General features: G+C 37.7%; 6 protein-coding genes across 6 annotated transcripts; all 6 read left to right on the plus strand.

Annotated features, from left to right (window-relative positions):
• Positions 1-338: 338 nt before the first annotated feature.
• TM35_000242490 (putative ATPase protein) lies at positions 339-1,676 on the plus strand (the record flags this gene model as incomplete). The annotated part of the gene is made up of 1 exon (XM_029027661.1): positions 339-1,676. The coding sequence occupies one exon, from the start codon at positions 339-341 to the stop codon at positions 1,674-1,676; it is 1,338 nt and encodes a 445-aa protein (XP_028881165.1).
• Positions 1,677-2,213: 537 nt separating this feature from the next.
• TM35_000242500 (putative DNA topoisomerase III) lies at positions 2,214-4,751 on the plus strand (the record flags this gene model as incomplete). Its single annotated transcript, XM_029027662.1, has 1 exon — positions 2,214-4,751. The coding sequence occupies one exon, from the start codon at positions 2,214-2,216 to the stop codon at positions 4,749-4,751; it is 2,538 nt and encodes an 845-aa protein (XP_028881166.1).
• Positions 4,752-5,248: 497 nt separating this feature from the next.
• Positions 5,249-6,181, plus strand: TM35_000242510 (ADP-ribosylation factor GTPase activating protein; the record flags this gene model as incomplete). The annotated part of the gene is made up of 1 exon (XM_029027663.1): positions 5,249-6,181. The coding sequence occupies one exon, from the start codon at positions 5,249-5,251 to the stop codon at positions 6,179-6,181; it is 933 nt and encodes a 310-aa protein (XP_028881167.1).
• Positions 6,182-6,814: 633 nt separating this feature from the next.
• TM35_000242520 (putative protein kinase) lies at positions 6,815-11,008 on the plus strand (the record flags this gene model as incomplete). The annotated part of the gene is made up of 1 exon (XM_029027664.1): positions 6,815-11,008. One exon carries the CDS (start codon positions 6,815-6,817, stop codon positions 11,006-11,008), a length of 4,194 nt encoding a protein of 1,397 aa, XP_028881168.1.
• A 413-nt stretch (positions 11,009-11,421) lies between these two features.
• Positions 11,422-13,008, plus strand: TM35_000242530 (uncharacterized protein; the record flags this gene model as incomplete). Its single annotated transcript, XM_029027665.1, has 1 exon — positions 11,422-13,008. The coding sequence occupies one exon, from the start codon at positions 11,422-11,424 to the stop codon at positions 13,006-13,008; it is 1,587 nt and encodes a 528-aa protein (XP_028881169.1).
• A 378-nt stretch (positions 13,009-13,386) lies between these two features.
• On the plus strand, positions 13,387-15,102 carry TM35_000242540 (uncharacterized protein; the record flags this gene model as incomplete). Its single annotated transcript, XM_029027666.1, has 1 exon — positions 13,387-15,102. The coding sequence occupies one exon, from the start codon at positions 13,387-13,389 to the stop codon at positions 15,100-15,102; it is 1,716 nt and encodes a 571-aa protein (XP_028881170.1).
• Between the last annotated feature and the right edge of the window lie 778 nt (positions 15,103-15,880).

Here is a 15,880-nt window from a genome sequence, read left to right on the forward strand (position 1 = left end):
GAGAGAGAGAGAGAGAGAGAGGAAGGGGGAGGAGGAAACATAGTGGCAGGGGGAGTATTAGATGTGTATTGTTAAAGAGAAAAAAAAAAGGAAAAAAAAAATATCTAGATACTTTTTCCACATCAGAGTGTTATTCCCCTTTGGTATCTTCTTATTTTTCTTACTTTTTTCTCACTCTTTTTTTTTTCTGAATTTAAAAGGAAGTTTATTTGTGGTGGGACCCACATCTTCATCTATTTTAATAGAAGGGAAGATTTATTTATTCTAACGAGAAAGAAAAAGAGAGAGAAAGAGAGAGAGAGAGAGACTCAAGTATTTCCCACACAAGTACAGATAAAATGACAGAATTATCCCTTATTCCAATAGAAGTTCGATGCCGTCCACCTCGTGTGAATAGTGCAGAACTCTCTAAAGTTATCACAAGTTTTATTCGTCAAACTCACAGAATTATTCGTCCAGGTGATATTCTCTCACTTGCGAATGCCTCTGAACTTATCGCATCGACGGTGGAATTCCTTCGAGTGTGTGATGTGTATTGTCCACCACAGGGCATTATCACCTCAGAGGCAAAGTATACATTTGTAATGTACACTCTTCAGAGTCCACAGATATATGAAGGACTATCGGATTATGAAGATATGGGGATTCATTCTGATATGAATGGAGATGGTGGGGGAGAATTATTACCTTCTTGTACGGTATTGCCATTACCAAATCCATCATTAGAAGGATTATGGGAATCTCTCTTTTATGGAGAAACGTTAAGTGATTCTGCTCATCTTAAACGTGGTCTATTGCAGTATATGCGGGCAGCTATGATATTTTCTATATCCGGTGTAAATCCACATACGGTGGCTTGGAATAGACTCTTGTTATTTCACGGTCCACCTGGTACCGGTAAAACATCTCTCTGTAAGGCTTTATCTCATAAATTGGCAATACGACTTGCGGATGTTTTTCCTTCTGCCGTACTTGTAGAGATTAACGCCCATAGTCTCTTTAGTCGATGGTTTAGTGAAAGTGGAAAGCAAGTAATGCTTCTTTTCAAACGTATTCATGAATTGGCAGAAAAACCGGATTGTTTATTATGTATTTTAGTAGATGAAGTAGAGAGTCTGGCAGCAGCACGACAATCAGCGATGAAAGGAAATGAACCTTCTGATGCTATAAGAGTTGTAAATGCACTTCTTACACAATTAGACAGTTTACAGCGTAGACATAATGTTGTGGTTCTAGCCACTAGTAATATAACTGGTGCTATTGATGTCGCCTTTATTGATCGAGCTGATAAGAAAATATTTATTGGAATGCCAGGTTTACAAGCCCGTATCGCACTTCTTAAATCAAGTACAGAGGAAATGATTGAAAAGGGTTTAATTTTTAGTTTAATTTCTTCTAATGAGGAAATGAGTAATGAAGTGAAGTATTTATCAATGTCATCTCATAATGGAATATTAAATCAAAAACAAATACAACAATTGGAAGTTATTGCTAGAGAGTGTGAAACACTCAGTGGAAGGACATTAAAGAAATTGCCTTTTTTGGCTTACAGTGAATCTGCAAATGGTACTACTAATAGTACCAGTTCTCATGCAATCTCTTTTGCAGCCTATATACATGGGCTAGAAAAGGCTGTACGGGAGGAAATATCAGCTAAAAAAAATATGGCATCCTAATAATTAAAAAAAAAGTTTATCAGATGTGTGGGTATTGGGTAAGTCCTGTTTTATTTAATTTCATTTTATTTTTTTTTATACTTTATTTCTCTCCATTTATGTGTAAACACGTGTGTTAGCTTTGTTTGCATCTTACACTGTGTATATCTTTTTACAGATATTTTATTTATTTTCAATATGGGTTTTTTTTTGGGTGTGGGGAAAGGAGGAAAAGGAAACAGAATAGAAAGGATCGATTATTTTTTCTTCTTTTTTTTTTTTACAGAGAGTTCAGTTCTGCTAATGATACAAGGGATTGGTGATGTTTTTTTTTATTATTATTTGCTAGTACTACTAGGTCTTATGGTAACTACTGGGATATGGAAATCATATATATATATATATATATATATATATATATATATATATATATATGAGATGGTTTCTTACTGTTATTCCTGTTCCCCTATCACTTCCCTTCTTTCCTTTTCTTTTTTTCTACACTCCAGCAGGAGAAACAACCACAACCAAACGAAAGAACGAAATAAAGAATAAAAAATGGTGCGCACGGTGTTGATGGTGGCGGAGAAGCCGTCGCTTGCGGAGAGCATTGGCCATCATCTCTCCAACGGCCACGCCGTCCGCCGGCCGCGGGCGCTGCCGGTCTTTGAGTACGACGGCCACTTCCACGGCGCCCCCGCCCGCTTCCGCGTGACGAGCACCACCGGCCACGTCTTCGCCTGCGACTTCACGCCGCAGCACCAAAGTTGGGACCGCACGGAGGAGGAGGAACTCTTCCGGGCGCCGGTGGTCTGGCGGGACGAGACGGGGAAGGTCAGCCGCCATCTCGCCCACGAGGCGGAGGGCTGCGACACTTTGGTCCTCTGGCTCGACTGCGACCGCGAGGGAGAGAACATTTGCTTTGAGGTGATGCAGGTGGTGCGGCGGAGTATTTGGGATACACGGGATATCTGGCGTGCCAAGTTTTCCGCCATCACACGGGAGGAAATCACACATGCCTTTATGCATCTGGGGAAACCCAATAAGAATATCTCAGATGCTGTCACATGTAGACAGGAATTGGATCTTAAGGTCGGAGTCGCCTTTACACGTTTTCAAACAAAATACTTTCAAGGGAAATATGGAGATCTGGATGCTAGTGTGGTGAGTTATGGTCCATGCCAAACACCAACATTAGCTTTTTGCGTTCAAAGACATGATGAAATATTAAATTTTAAACCAGAAAATTATTGGAAATTAGTACCTGTCTCTAATCGATTTGGTACAATTCTTACTTTTGATTGGGCTCGTGGACGTGTATTTGATGAATTGATAGCCCGTTTATTACATCAAAAAGTATCACGAAATAAGGTTGGTAAAGTCGTAGATGTCTCTGTTGGAACAGATACACGTGTTCGACCTACAGCACTTAATACAGTAGAACTTATGAAAATTGCAAGTAAAGCTCTTGGTATGGGACCACATCAAGCTATGCAAATTGCAGAAAATTTATACATTTCTGGATATATTTCTTATCCACGTACAGAATCTACAGCATATCCATCATCGTTTAATTTTTTAAGTGCCCTTTCTGCACAAGAGAAAAGTCCAATATGGGGAACCTATGTTCAAGAACTTATAAAAAGTGGACATACACGACCAAAAGCAGGAAAAGATGCAGGTGATCATCCACCCATTACACCTATGCGTGCAGCAGGACCAGGAGAATTATCAGGTGATTCTTGGAGATTATATGAATATATTACTCGTCATTTCATTGCTACACTTTCTCCAGATTGTAAACTTACCCGAACTAAACTTGTAATAGAACTTGGTGGAGAATTATTTAGTTTTGTAGGTAAAGTAGTAGAAAATCCTGGATTTACTGAAATTCTTCCTCAATGGGCAGTTAAAGATGATAAGGTACCAACAAATGTTCAAATTGGAAGTGATTTTACTTTTTCAGATGTTCGACTACAAGCAGGACAAACACAACCACCAGGATACTTAACAGAAGCTGACCTTATTGGATTAATGGAAAAACATGGTATTGGTACAGATGCTTCCATTTCACAACATGTTAATAATGTAGTAGAAAGAGGTTATTGTGCAGTTAAACCAGGTCGAGTTATGGAACCTACTAAACTTGGTGTGGTATTAATTCATGGTATTAAAAGTATTGATCCTGAATTAGTTTTACCACTTGTTCGAAGTAAAGTAGAAGAATATGTAACTTGTATTGCTGAAGGGGCAGCTACATTAGATGAGGTTCTTTCTTATTCGTTAGATCTTTTCTTTGGAAAATTTCGGTTTTTTAAAGAAAATATTGAACGATTTGATGCTCTTATGGGGGCATCTTTTTCATCACTTTCAGCATCTGGTAAACCTATTACACGTTGTGGAAATTGTATGCGTTATTTAAAACATTTAGAAGCTCGTCCACAACGTTTATATTGTGCTTATTGTGAAATTACTTATGCTTTACCACAAGGTGGAACTATTAAGCAATACTCTAGCTTTAAGTGTCCATTAGATAATTTTGAACTTGTAATTTGTCACGTGGATGGTGGAAAATCATTTCCTATTTGTCCAAATTGTTATAATAATCCACCTTTTGAAGATACTATGCAACGTAATGGAAGACAATATATGGCTTGTGATGAATGTCGTCATCCTACCTGTTATCATTCTTTAGCTACAAATTATGTAGCTGACTGTGTGGATGAACGTTGTGATGGTTCCATGGCCTTTGTTCCTCGAACCTCTGGGAAATGGAAAATCTGCTGTAATCACTGTACAATGATGATTCTCCTTCCTCCTACGGCCCAACGTGTACGTGTGAGCTCTGAGGAGTGTGAGGACTGTGGTGCTATGATGATGGATCTACAGTTCCCGGAAGGTAAATCACCGCTGGTAAACCGCAAGGATCGTATTGTAGCCTGTGTCTTCTGTGATCCGGTATTAAATACACATGTGGAAGAAGTGCGGGGTCGTTTAGGGAACTTTAGTAGAAGAGGAGGCGCTGGAGGAAGAGGAGGGAGAGGAGGAAGAGGAAGAGGACGTGGAAGAGGAGGAAGAGGAAGAGGGAGACACTAAAAGAGATGGGAGTGAGGGATGAAGGATATATTTTGTGTAACGTAGATGAACTATCTCTCTCTCTCTCTGTGTGTGTGTGTTTTTTTAATTATTTTGTGGATATATTTATCTCTCATCGCGGGAACAGTAACAGGAGGATATTATCTGCATCTCTAACGCTATTTTATTTATTTATTTGTATTTATTTTTATTATTGTTCTTGGTTTTACTTTTTTCTCTTTCTTTCTCTCTCTCACTATATATATATATATATATATATATATATATATATATATAAGGTGTGTTTGAAACCAAGGAAAAGTAAGGGAGAAGGACTGCATAGCAGTGAAGGCATACGCACACGTACACATATTCTCACACTCTCACACATATACACACAGTTATACGCAGAGAGAGAGAAAGAGCGAGAAATATATATATATATATATATATATATATATTTAGAAAGAAGGAAAGAAAGAAAGAAAACCCCCTTGTAAGAAATTACATTTCCCGTGATGAGCCGCAACACAGCCGACCATCAACGTCGACTAGCCAATCTCCTCCGTCAACCAGAGAACCGCGAGTGCTGCGACTGTTCCGCAAAGCAGCCGAGTTGGGCGAGCACCAATCTCGGTGTCTTCTTCTGTCTACGCTGTGCTGGTCTCCACCGGGCCCTGGGCACACATGTCTCTAAAGTTAAATCCACCACTATGGATACATGGGAGGAAGATATGATCCGAAGATGTGAGGCCGTTGGAAACGCACGTGGACAGATATTGTATGAACACAATCTACCACAGCATGTGCGGCCCAATCCATCTAGCAACAACGCAGTGGTGGAACGGTTTATACGTGATAAGTATGAGCGTAAACTGTACTACCATCCACAGTATGAGGAGTTACTCAAGAAGTTTATGCTGGAAAGTGCAGATACAGCAAAACCCAAGTCAACCACAAACACAACAATAACACCACCACCGAAAACAGAAACAACAACAACAAATAATGGGGCATCTGTGCCAATGTTGTGGGGTGGTGCTTGTCCAACAACAACAACAACAACAACAACAACAACAGGGAGTTCAACTCCTGCTGGCAATAAAGATGTCAAGAGTGGCATTAACATGGATGACCTCTTCACACCAACAGTCGTACAGTCTAATCCACATAGTCAACAACAACTACACCAACCTCAACAACCTCAACAACCACAACAAGTTCAGCAAATGCCATGGTCCAATGGAGCAGTGGGTAATACAGTGATGATGATGATGCATACTCATCAATCTTATTCTGTATCTCCGCAGGCTAATTACCAGACAACACAAGTGGACGCAAAAGCGGAAATCATGTCTTTATTTAGTTCCCCTTCAACACATCACTCTAACCATGTATACAGCGCTTGGCAGCCAAAGCAATCCTCACCTGGCTGCCATCTATCGCAATAGGCAGACAAGAAGAAAAAGAAAAAGAAGAAAGCAAACAATAAAGAAGAAAAAAGAAAGAAAGAAAGGAAAGAAAAAAAAAAAAAGGATGATATGCAATAATGAAGGAGCAAGAGACTATTGTTCTTGTTTTAACATTGCTTTTTTTTTCTCTTGATATGTGACTTACTTTTATGCTCTGACAAGACTCTCTGTGTCTTCATTTTTTTTAAAAACTTTGCGGCACCTTTAGGTGCGATAATGCTCTTGCTATCTTTTCTTTGCTTTTTTTTTTTGGTGCCTTTTTTTTTTTTCTTTTTTGTTCTCATTCTCTGTGCGTTTTCAAATGGTAATGCCTTTCTCTTTTCTCTCCTGGACATTATTATTCTTTTTTTTTTGCTCTTTATCCTATTTCTTTGTAAAAGTTTTTTTTGGGGGGGTTCTTTTGACTTCTTAGTATGCCACTTTTGTGGTGATTAGAAAGAGGAAAAGAAAAAAAAGATTATTACCATAACGTTAATTGGTAAATTTATTTCTTTCGATCACAAGCATACATACCTGGATCACATTAAAAAAAGAAAAGAAAAAAAGAAGAAAGAAGGATAAATAAATAAATAAATATATATATATATATATATATATATATATATATACCTTATGGGAAACCAACTGGCAGCAGCAACTGCGGTAAATGTAACGGATATTTCCTCATCTCTTCAATTAGTAGCCCCACTAGGCGGTGAACACCGAAATTACTTTCGTTCTTTCCGTTGTAAAAAAATTGTCGATATGTCTAATTCCGTAGAGTCTCTTAGTTCACGTCATCTTTTCTATTCTAGCAGTAATCGATATGAAAAAGTATCATCCTCCTCACAACGTCGTCCATCCCAGTGGTCTAATAGTAATACAGATGTGGTTGTGAAAGTATTTGTACGTACACTTGGGGATAATAGAGAACGAGAATTGGTAGAGTTTTGTTATGATCATCTTTTAAGTATTGATGCCCGAATGACACCTCCACACGTTATTCCAGGTGTAAATTCCATTCCTAGTCCACACCAGCAAAGTGAATTATTTCCACCTTGTAATATTTTATTTTATTCCGCTATGGAAGTTCATAATGATCGTTTTTGTAAATTAGAAAGACCTTATATTGCCTTTACACTTGCAGAGCGATTGGCTACACGGCCTTACTGGAATTCTGCAGAAAGACTCTTCGCGGGTTATCAATTACTACAGAGTCTCGTACAATTACATGAACGGTGGGGAACTGTTCATGGAGATTTAAAGATTGATAATGTACTTGTGAATACATATGGTTGGATCTATGTAACAGATCTTTCTCCTTTTAAACCAGCATTATTACCTGCAAATAACCCAGCCTTATTTGATTACTATTATGATACGAATGAAACTCGTATTTGTTATTTAGCACCTGAAAAATTTGTGGAACAGCCAATTTCACTGACAATATCTAATGTTAATGCCACTACACATACTCAAGCGATGGATATTTTTTCAGCTGCATGTGTATTAGCCCATATCTTTACAGAGGAACCTCTTTTTTCTCTCTCAGAGGTTCTCTCTCTACGATCTCTACAAACACAAGAAGAACGGGAATTATTCGTAAATAAAATCTTAACAGAACGTGGTGTTCCCATTTATGTAAGCCGTATGTTACGTAAAATGCTTTCTACGTGTGCAGATCATCGTCCTACCGCACGGCAGTTACTGGAAGAGTTTACACCTGAAGTATTTCCACCATACTTTGAGTTTATTTATTACGATATTCTCCCAGTATTACTTTCACGACCACCAGATCATCAAGTACAACTTCTCTATTCTCGTCTAGAAGATATTTTAGATGAAGCCGAAAGACGTTGTCAGGATACTACTACTACTACTAATAATAATAATAATAATAATAATAATAATAATAATAATAATAATAATAATAATAATGCGAAACAATCTACTGTATTACTCTTATTACCTATTGTTGTGAATGCCAGTCTTCATGCCGTTATTGCAGATTCTTATCTTCGGCTTGTGTGTATTATTCAGAAAATGTTACCTTTTTGTCCAATAGAAGTACAGAAAGATACTATTTTTCCTTATATTTTATATTATGTACGATTAGAAAAATATCCAGATGTGGCTCGTGTATTAGCACTGCGAACATTAACTATGATTTGTCGTTCTATTCCCTTTTCCGTAAGTGATGCTACCATGTTTGATGATCTTATTCTACCTTGTATAGAAGAATTGGTATCTTCTTTAAACTCTAGAAATACAGCTTTAATGGTGGAATTAGCTCATCAATTACCTGAATTTTTATTATTAGCACGATCATTTCTTGAACAACGACAGGGACTTGCCTCTGCAAATGCGTGGGAATCTCCATTTGGAAGACAATTAAATGATCTCCTTGATCGGGGTTGGGATATATTACGATCACTTTATAAACATACACATACAAAAGTTGTAGTGGCACTTCTTAAACGAACGGTGGATGTGGTAACTTTCCTTGGTGATGAACGAACACAGGATGATCTTATTCCTTTTCTCACAACAGCTATTTCTTCTACCATAGATGTTCAACGAGAATTATTTCCACAAGCTATTAACTGTCATTTATGCTTACAAACACCTAAATTAAAAACATTACGTCTCTTTATAGATGAAGGATTACGGCAAACTGATATTACATGTTTAAAGAGAACTATAGATAGTATTACAGCTATTGTAAATAAAAATTCTCTACCTGTTTGGGATATTATGCCATTAGTACATCAAGCTATACCACAAATTCTTAGTCCTAATAAATGGGTAAGTAGTGCGGTATTTTCTTTAATTGAAAATGTTGTTCGTATGCATCGTTTAGGTGATGTTTGGATGTATCTTGAATGTGTACTTCGTCCAATGCTGCGATATCAAGTCCCACTTGCATATATTGCCGCATTTCCTACTGCTGTGCGATCTGAGTTATCTCATTCTTATCATACAGTAGAAGAACAGATGGGGAAAGTACATCGTACGGTAAGTATACTGGGAGGAGATGTGGATTTTCGTCAACATTTACTTCATCGTATTGCTATGCAAGAGCCACTTTATAAACTTTCATTAAATGTGAAGAAACGTTCTCTACAAGGTTTACAAACACATGTCACATTTGTGGATGTATCCTATGATCCTCATATGCTAGATACAACTATGTTTACAAGAGAAAAGAAGGAGATTTCAAGTAATGAGAATAAACAACAAATGGATAGTAATAGTAGTAGGAATAACAATAATGATAATCGTATCGAATGGAAATTGTTATTTAAACCTACAACACGTGAATGTAAGCGACTTTACTTAAGAGAAGGTAAATCATATGAAGAAAATAGTTCCAAATCTTCTTTTTACTTGGAATCTGAAAAACGAAATTCTATGGAAGGTTTTTACGCTACCGGACGTCGACGAAATATAAATGATATTTCTACTTCTATAGAATCTATTTATTATTCCCCCTTATCAGATGTGATAAGAGTTGAAAAGGAACTTAATCCAATAGCGGCCCCATGTTTTTCACGAAATGCCCATCTTGGTGGTATTTACTGTTCCGCTGCAACTAAAAGAGGAGGAACTTTAATAACTGCAGGAGGTCGTGGAGATGCGATTTTATGGTCATTAGGTAAAGAAGGTGTAGATTACGCCCATCGTATTCACACCGAAGTCTCTGTTATGAGTACATTTCTATTTAGTAATATACTTCGAGAAGGTTTAAGTCCTCTTCTTTGTATGGGAGGAACAGATGGGGAATGGCGTTTATATGATGTCTCTAGTAATAATATTCTCCTACATCGATCCTTTGATGGTAGTTCATTAACATCCGCCGCTTCATTGGATGATTCTACTATTCTTATCTCCAGTGCATTAGGTGGTCTCTTTGCAATAGACTATAGAACTGGAAAAGATGTTTGGCATTCTGCCCTTCCAGCCTCAGTTGGTTCTCCAAGTGGTCTCTCACCATTATTTTATGATAATAGAGCCTATGGAGTATCTGTTGTTACTCGTGGTGGTGGAGTGGCATTATTTGATTTGCGTTTTCAATTACTACTTCAACAGTATCAACTAACACCTACAGTTTCTTCTCAGGCGATGAATTTGGTAGAAAACCCACACGCTATACTCTGTGTAGCCCCAGATATTCCATCTAATAATAATACTAGTAATACTAATAGTAATAGTAATAATAGTACATTCGATAAGAATCAACATCCTGGATTACTATTAGGAACACAGTCTGGAACGGTGTATCGTATGGATCTCGCTACTGGAGATTTCCACATTGCACTTCAGCCGGCCACGAAAGGGAAAGCCATTCGATCACTATTAGTGCAGCCCAAACATGCCGTGGTATTAACCGCTGGAGATGATATGTGGATTAGGAAATGGATCTTAACAACACCGGGGAAGTCCAGAACATTGGTTTGTCCTCCCTATACTTCACCAGGATATATGGGAACCACACGTGGATTCATTGCGGAGGTACAATCACAGAAACAAGAAGGGGGAAATGTGGTTTCTTCTACTACTGCTGAATTGTATTCTACAGATCTATCTACCATCAATTCCTATAATAATAATAATAATAATAATAATAATAATAATAATGTGGATAACAACAACAACAGGGGAAGTTTTACAGTTGGTAGTAGTAATAGTAATAGTAGTAGTATGTTGCCCCCGCGACACCACGAGGATGCTATTCTTACCATGTGTGTTGCTTCTAATGGAAATGAGACGTATTTGGCTTCTGGTTCTCGTGATGGTACCTTAACATTTTGGTTCAATGGGGCGTGAATAATAAGAAGAGAAAAGAAAAACAAAAAAAAAAGAAAGAATGAATGAATGAATACTCTTCTTTTTTTTTCTCTTTTTTTTTCTTTTCCCCTTTGCTTTCTTGGTAAGGAGGGACCCCTCATATGGATGAGTATTGCAAAAAGAGAAGATGTGAGATGCGGGTGTGTATTATTTCTCGTATCAATCTCTTCTATGTGTTTTTTTTTCTTTTTTTTTGCTTTAATATATATATATATATATAGTTGTGGTAATTTGTTTTTCATTTTTATTTTCTTAATCTTCTTTTAAAATAAACAATATTTAAAATAATTCCTTTTTTTTTCTTTTTCTTATCTCTATTTATGTCCTTCTTACTTCAAAAAAAAAAAAGACAAGAGAGGGTTAGGAACAACCCCCCATTTTAAAAAAAATAAATGGTCTCAGTACCGACGAAGGTGGATAGTAACAATGGCCTCCTCATACGAACAGCGGAAAAGCGTATCCCGTGTGAAATTAAGAGCCATTTCAACAACATGTTGATATACCGTTATTTAAGAGATGGTGTGAAGAGTAATAATAGTAGTAATAGTAGTAATAATAATAGTAGTGGTGATATGTGTGTTATTCCCACACACAAACGTCATAGAGATATTGAATATAGAAGAGAAGTCTCTCTGGAAAGTTGCACTAGTCGAGTTCTCTCATGTTTACCCTGTCAAGTCTTAACAGGATACTGTGTGATGTGGGTAGAGTCTGCGGTTTGTGTTTCCACCTTTGATCCTCTAACAGCATACACAAAGAGAAGAGGGCATGAGGAGGAAAATGCATACAAGAATAATAACGATAACCCCAACCATAATAATAATAATAATAATAACCTTAAAAAAGGAAGAGGAAGAGATGAAAAAGGATCTGAGTATCATAATGTACGACTCTTTAGTCTTCACATTGTGGATCAACGGGCTTATCAACATCCCATGCAGTATTCCTTTGCCCTTCAGTCTCTTTGTCAACCAGGACGACCACTACAACTCCAATGCTATCCATATCACATGGTCCACTTTGGATTACTCATGCATGCTATTTGGAATGCCCCTGATGTTTTCTTTGAAAAAGATAAAAGAGAATCATTTAATAAAATAAAACACCACACTACTATAGAATCTAATACAGATCTTCTTAATACTACTACTATTACTACTAATACTACTAATAATATTACTACTACTACTTCACGAGGGTTTCCACTAATGACAAACGTATCGAATGATGGGGTTCTTCTTCTTGGTCTCGGTGGAAACGTTATTGGAAACTGTTTAGATGTGGCCCTTTCTTCAGATGTTCCTATCGATGTGGTAGAAATAGAGCCAACTGTGCTGGAGATATGCCGAGCACACAATCAACTACCACTGTGTGAAGTACAAGATCAAAGAGAAGATAATAAACAACGACAAGAGTGGATAGTTTCTCAAGCCCATCACCGATATCCACACTATCGTTTTATTCTCACAGACGCCCGAACCTTTCTACAGGATACGAATAAATACTATAGTCTTATCTTTCTCGACTGTTATGATCCTTCAAGAGAACGAATGATGCATGATTGTAATCTTATTGATCTCTGTCATGCACGTCTTATTCCCGGTGGGGCTGTTATTGTGAATGCACACATTTTACCAACAAGGGAAACACTAGAGGAGCAATTTCTCTCACGTGGATTTGCCACTGTACAGGTATTACGAGTAGCGGGATGTGATCAGTGTATAGTGGTATGTTTGGCTCATGATAAGAAAACCCTATCGAATCAAGATGTTGTAAAGGAGGAAATGGAAATAAATGGAAAATGGAATCATTTTTCTGTGCGGCATGCACGTTTCTTAGCACGGCGACTTTTTGATATTTCAACAAGGTGTGATAATATAAGCCGTGAGGGTTTTTGTTTGGATGCGGGTTGGTTGAAGTCATCACGATGTTTGGAGGGACTTTCACATCACACACGTGTGTGGGAACACTATGAATGAGATGCACTGTTTTTTTTTTTTTTTTGTATTTTAATATATATATTTTTTTTTTCTTCTTTTAGAAATTATCTCTCTCAACCAAAAAGAAAAAGAAAGAAAGAAAGAAATATTCTCTGTTAATGATCTGTTGTTATTGTTGTTGTTTTTGATTTGTGTCTTTACTTTTTCTTTATTCTCTCTTTCTGATATATATATATATATATATATATGGATCTGATAATAGGAAAGGGAATCTAAAGGAACGGAAAGGCGAGAGAAAAAAAAGAAAGAAAAGAAAAGAAAAGAGAGTAGTTACAAAAAGGAAAAGAATAAAGAGAATACATTTTTTATATTTATACGAAACGGTTTAAGCAATAAAAAGAAAAAAAAAAGAAAAAGATGGATGTCTATAGACAAGCTGGTGATATTGTGCGTGCTGTACGTGAAGGCCACGGCACCGCCAAGGCTTTGTGTCTCCGCAAAGAAATGCAAAAGAAAAAACAAACATACGCCGTTGTCTGCGAAACCCTTCGACACTACGATCTCCTGCAGGATGTTCTCGAGCAGGCGGAGTTCTTCCAATATTATCCACGCGCTAATAGAGAACTCGCTGTCTGTATGGCGTATGATGTTGTGCTTGGGAAAGGAGTAAACACCAATCGGGATTCCACGGCACAGGCAATTCAAAAATCCGCACCGTACTTGCGTGAGGCGTATTGGCATGTGAAGAAACATCACATTATTCCTCCACGAGCACGTGATGCCTTTGAAGAGGATGGAGAGGAAGAGAAAAAGAATAATAATAAAAATAATGGGAATCATCAGCGATCAGCTGGGAACGATAATGATAATGGTATGTCTGGTAATGATAGTAGTAGTATGATGATAGAGCGACGGATACCGCGGTATGCACGGGTGAATACATTGAAGATTGATGTGGAGAGTTTAGTTGAGAGACTCCGCCGTGCTGCCGCAAAAAGAGCTCGCGATGCTGATGATGACACAAATACTCATAATAATAATAATAATAATAATAATAATAATAATAATAATAATAAGAATAAGAATAGTAATGGGAATCGATCTTCAAAGGGATTTCGCACACTACCGGAGTTTACTGTAGATCCCATTATACCATCGCTGTTGGTATTCCCGCCTGGCACCGATCTGCACGCCCATCCGGCTGTGCGAAGTGGTCAACTTATCCTGCAGGATCGCGCCTCTTGTCTTCCCGTTTGTGTTCTTCTCGATGCTGTGGAAGTGTGTACATCGGCATCTATACAACATGAGAAACCACTGGAGTACGTTGTCGATGCCTGTGCGGCGCCGGGTAATAAAACAACACAGATTGCCGCCTTGGGAGCCCCACATGTGAAAGTGATGGCACTTGAACGAGATGAGAAGCGGGCGAATCTTCTTTACAAACGTGTGCAGAGTCTTGGGGCGGGTGATTATGTGAATGTTGTGCATATGGACTTTTTTGATATGGCCTCTGCGGATCGTGATGCGGCGGAGGCGATTCTACTGGATCCCAGTTGCAGTGCCAGTGGTGTGTTAACGCGTGTGGATGTTTCCCTCCTGCAGCAGCGACAAAACACAAAAGTCCAGAAGAACAACAATAATGTTGAATCGGATAATGATCATACAAATCATCATGATGATAATGATAATGATAATAATGATGATGATGATGGTGATAATAATAATAATATTAATAATAATGAAACGGGAGCTATAGCTGTAGAAGAGCAGGGAGCGGACTTTGCCAGTAATGTGGATCGTGTGCAGAGTCTCGCGAGGCTGCAGCGCAAACTTCTTGCCCACGCCCTTCTCTCCTTTGACAACTGCCGCACAGTTGTGTACTCCACCTGCTCTCTGCACGAGGAGGAGAACGAGGGAGTTGTGCGGCAGGTGCTGCTCGACAGTCGAGTGCAGGCCCGCGGCTGGACACTCAGTCATATCATGCCAAACACGTGGAATACACGTGGCCGCCGATCTGAAGAAGAAACACTGCCGCTCGAGTACACAATTCGCTGCGATCCCGTTGCGGATGCCACTAATGGGTTTTACGTGGCCCGCTTTGATCGTATGTGCACAAAGGAGAAGAAGTCGTAATATAAATAGAGGTGTATATGTGTGTGATTTACGGTTAATTTACGGTATTATTTATTTTTAAGTAAACATATATATATATATATATATATATATATATATATAGTGTGTGTGTGTGTATGGAAAATGAGGACCAGGGAAAGACACAGAAAGTATAATAAAAAGGATTTTTATTATTTTTTCTTCTTCTTTATCGATTTCGTTTGCACCTTATACTCTGACACATTCCTGCACTCTCATCTGGTGATAAGCTCTCATTTTATCTTTCTCCCTCTATCTCTCTCTCTGTGTGTGTGCGTGTGCGCTTGTCAGAAAGAGAGCGTAGGTTACGTATTGTGATTACTGTTATTATTATTATTGTTGTTATTGTTATTAGAGGAACACTTTGGATATGTAATTTAACAAATAATCTTTACCTTCTCATTTTTCTTTTACTCTTCTCATTCTTACTAATACGTATATATATATATATATATATATATATATAAAAAAAACTTTATACATATTTACATATATTAAAGCAAAAAAAAAAGAAAAGATATCATTAAAGGAAGAAAAAAAAGGGAAAAGAAACGTATTCCGTTTACTATTGCTCCAAGGGAAGAAAGAGAACTACACCCACACCCACACACTCATAGGAATTGTGTGAGCAGGTTGAAAAGAAAAGAAAAAAAAAGAAGAAAAAAAGGAACGATAGAAGAAAGAAGAAAAAAAAAGTATTATAAAAAGGAAGGTCTGTAAAGGAAGAAAAAAAAAGAAAGAAGAAAAAAAAAAAAAAAAA

Source organism: Trypanosoma theileri (assembly GCF_002087225.1).
Source record: "Trypanosoma theileri isolate Edinburgh chromosome Unknown TM35_Tth_24_V1, whole genome shotgun sequence".
NCBI lineage: Eukaryota > Euglenozoa > Kinetoplastea > Trypanosomatida > Trypanosomatidae > Trypanosoma > Trypanosoma theileri.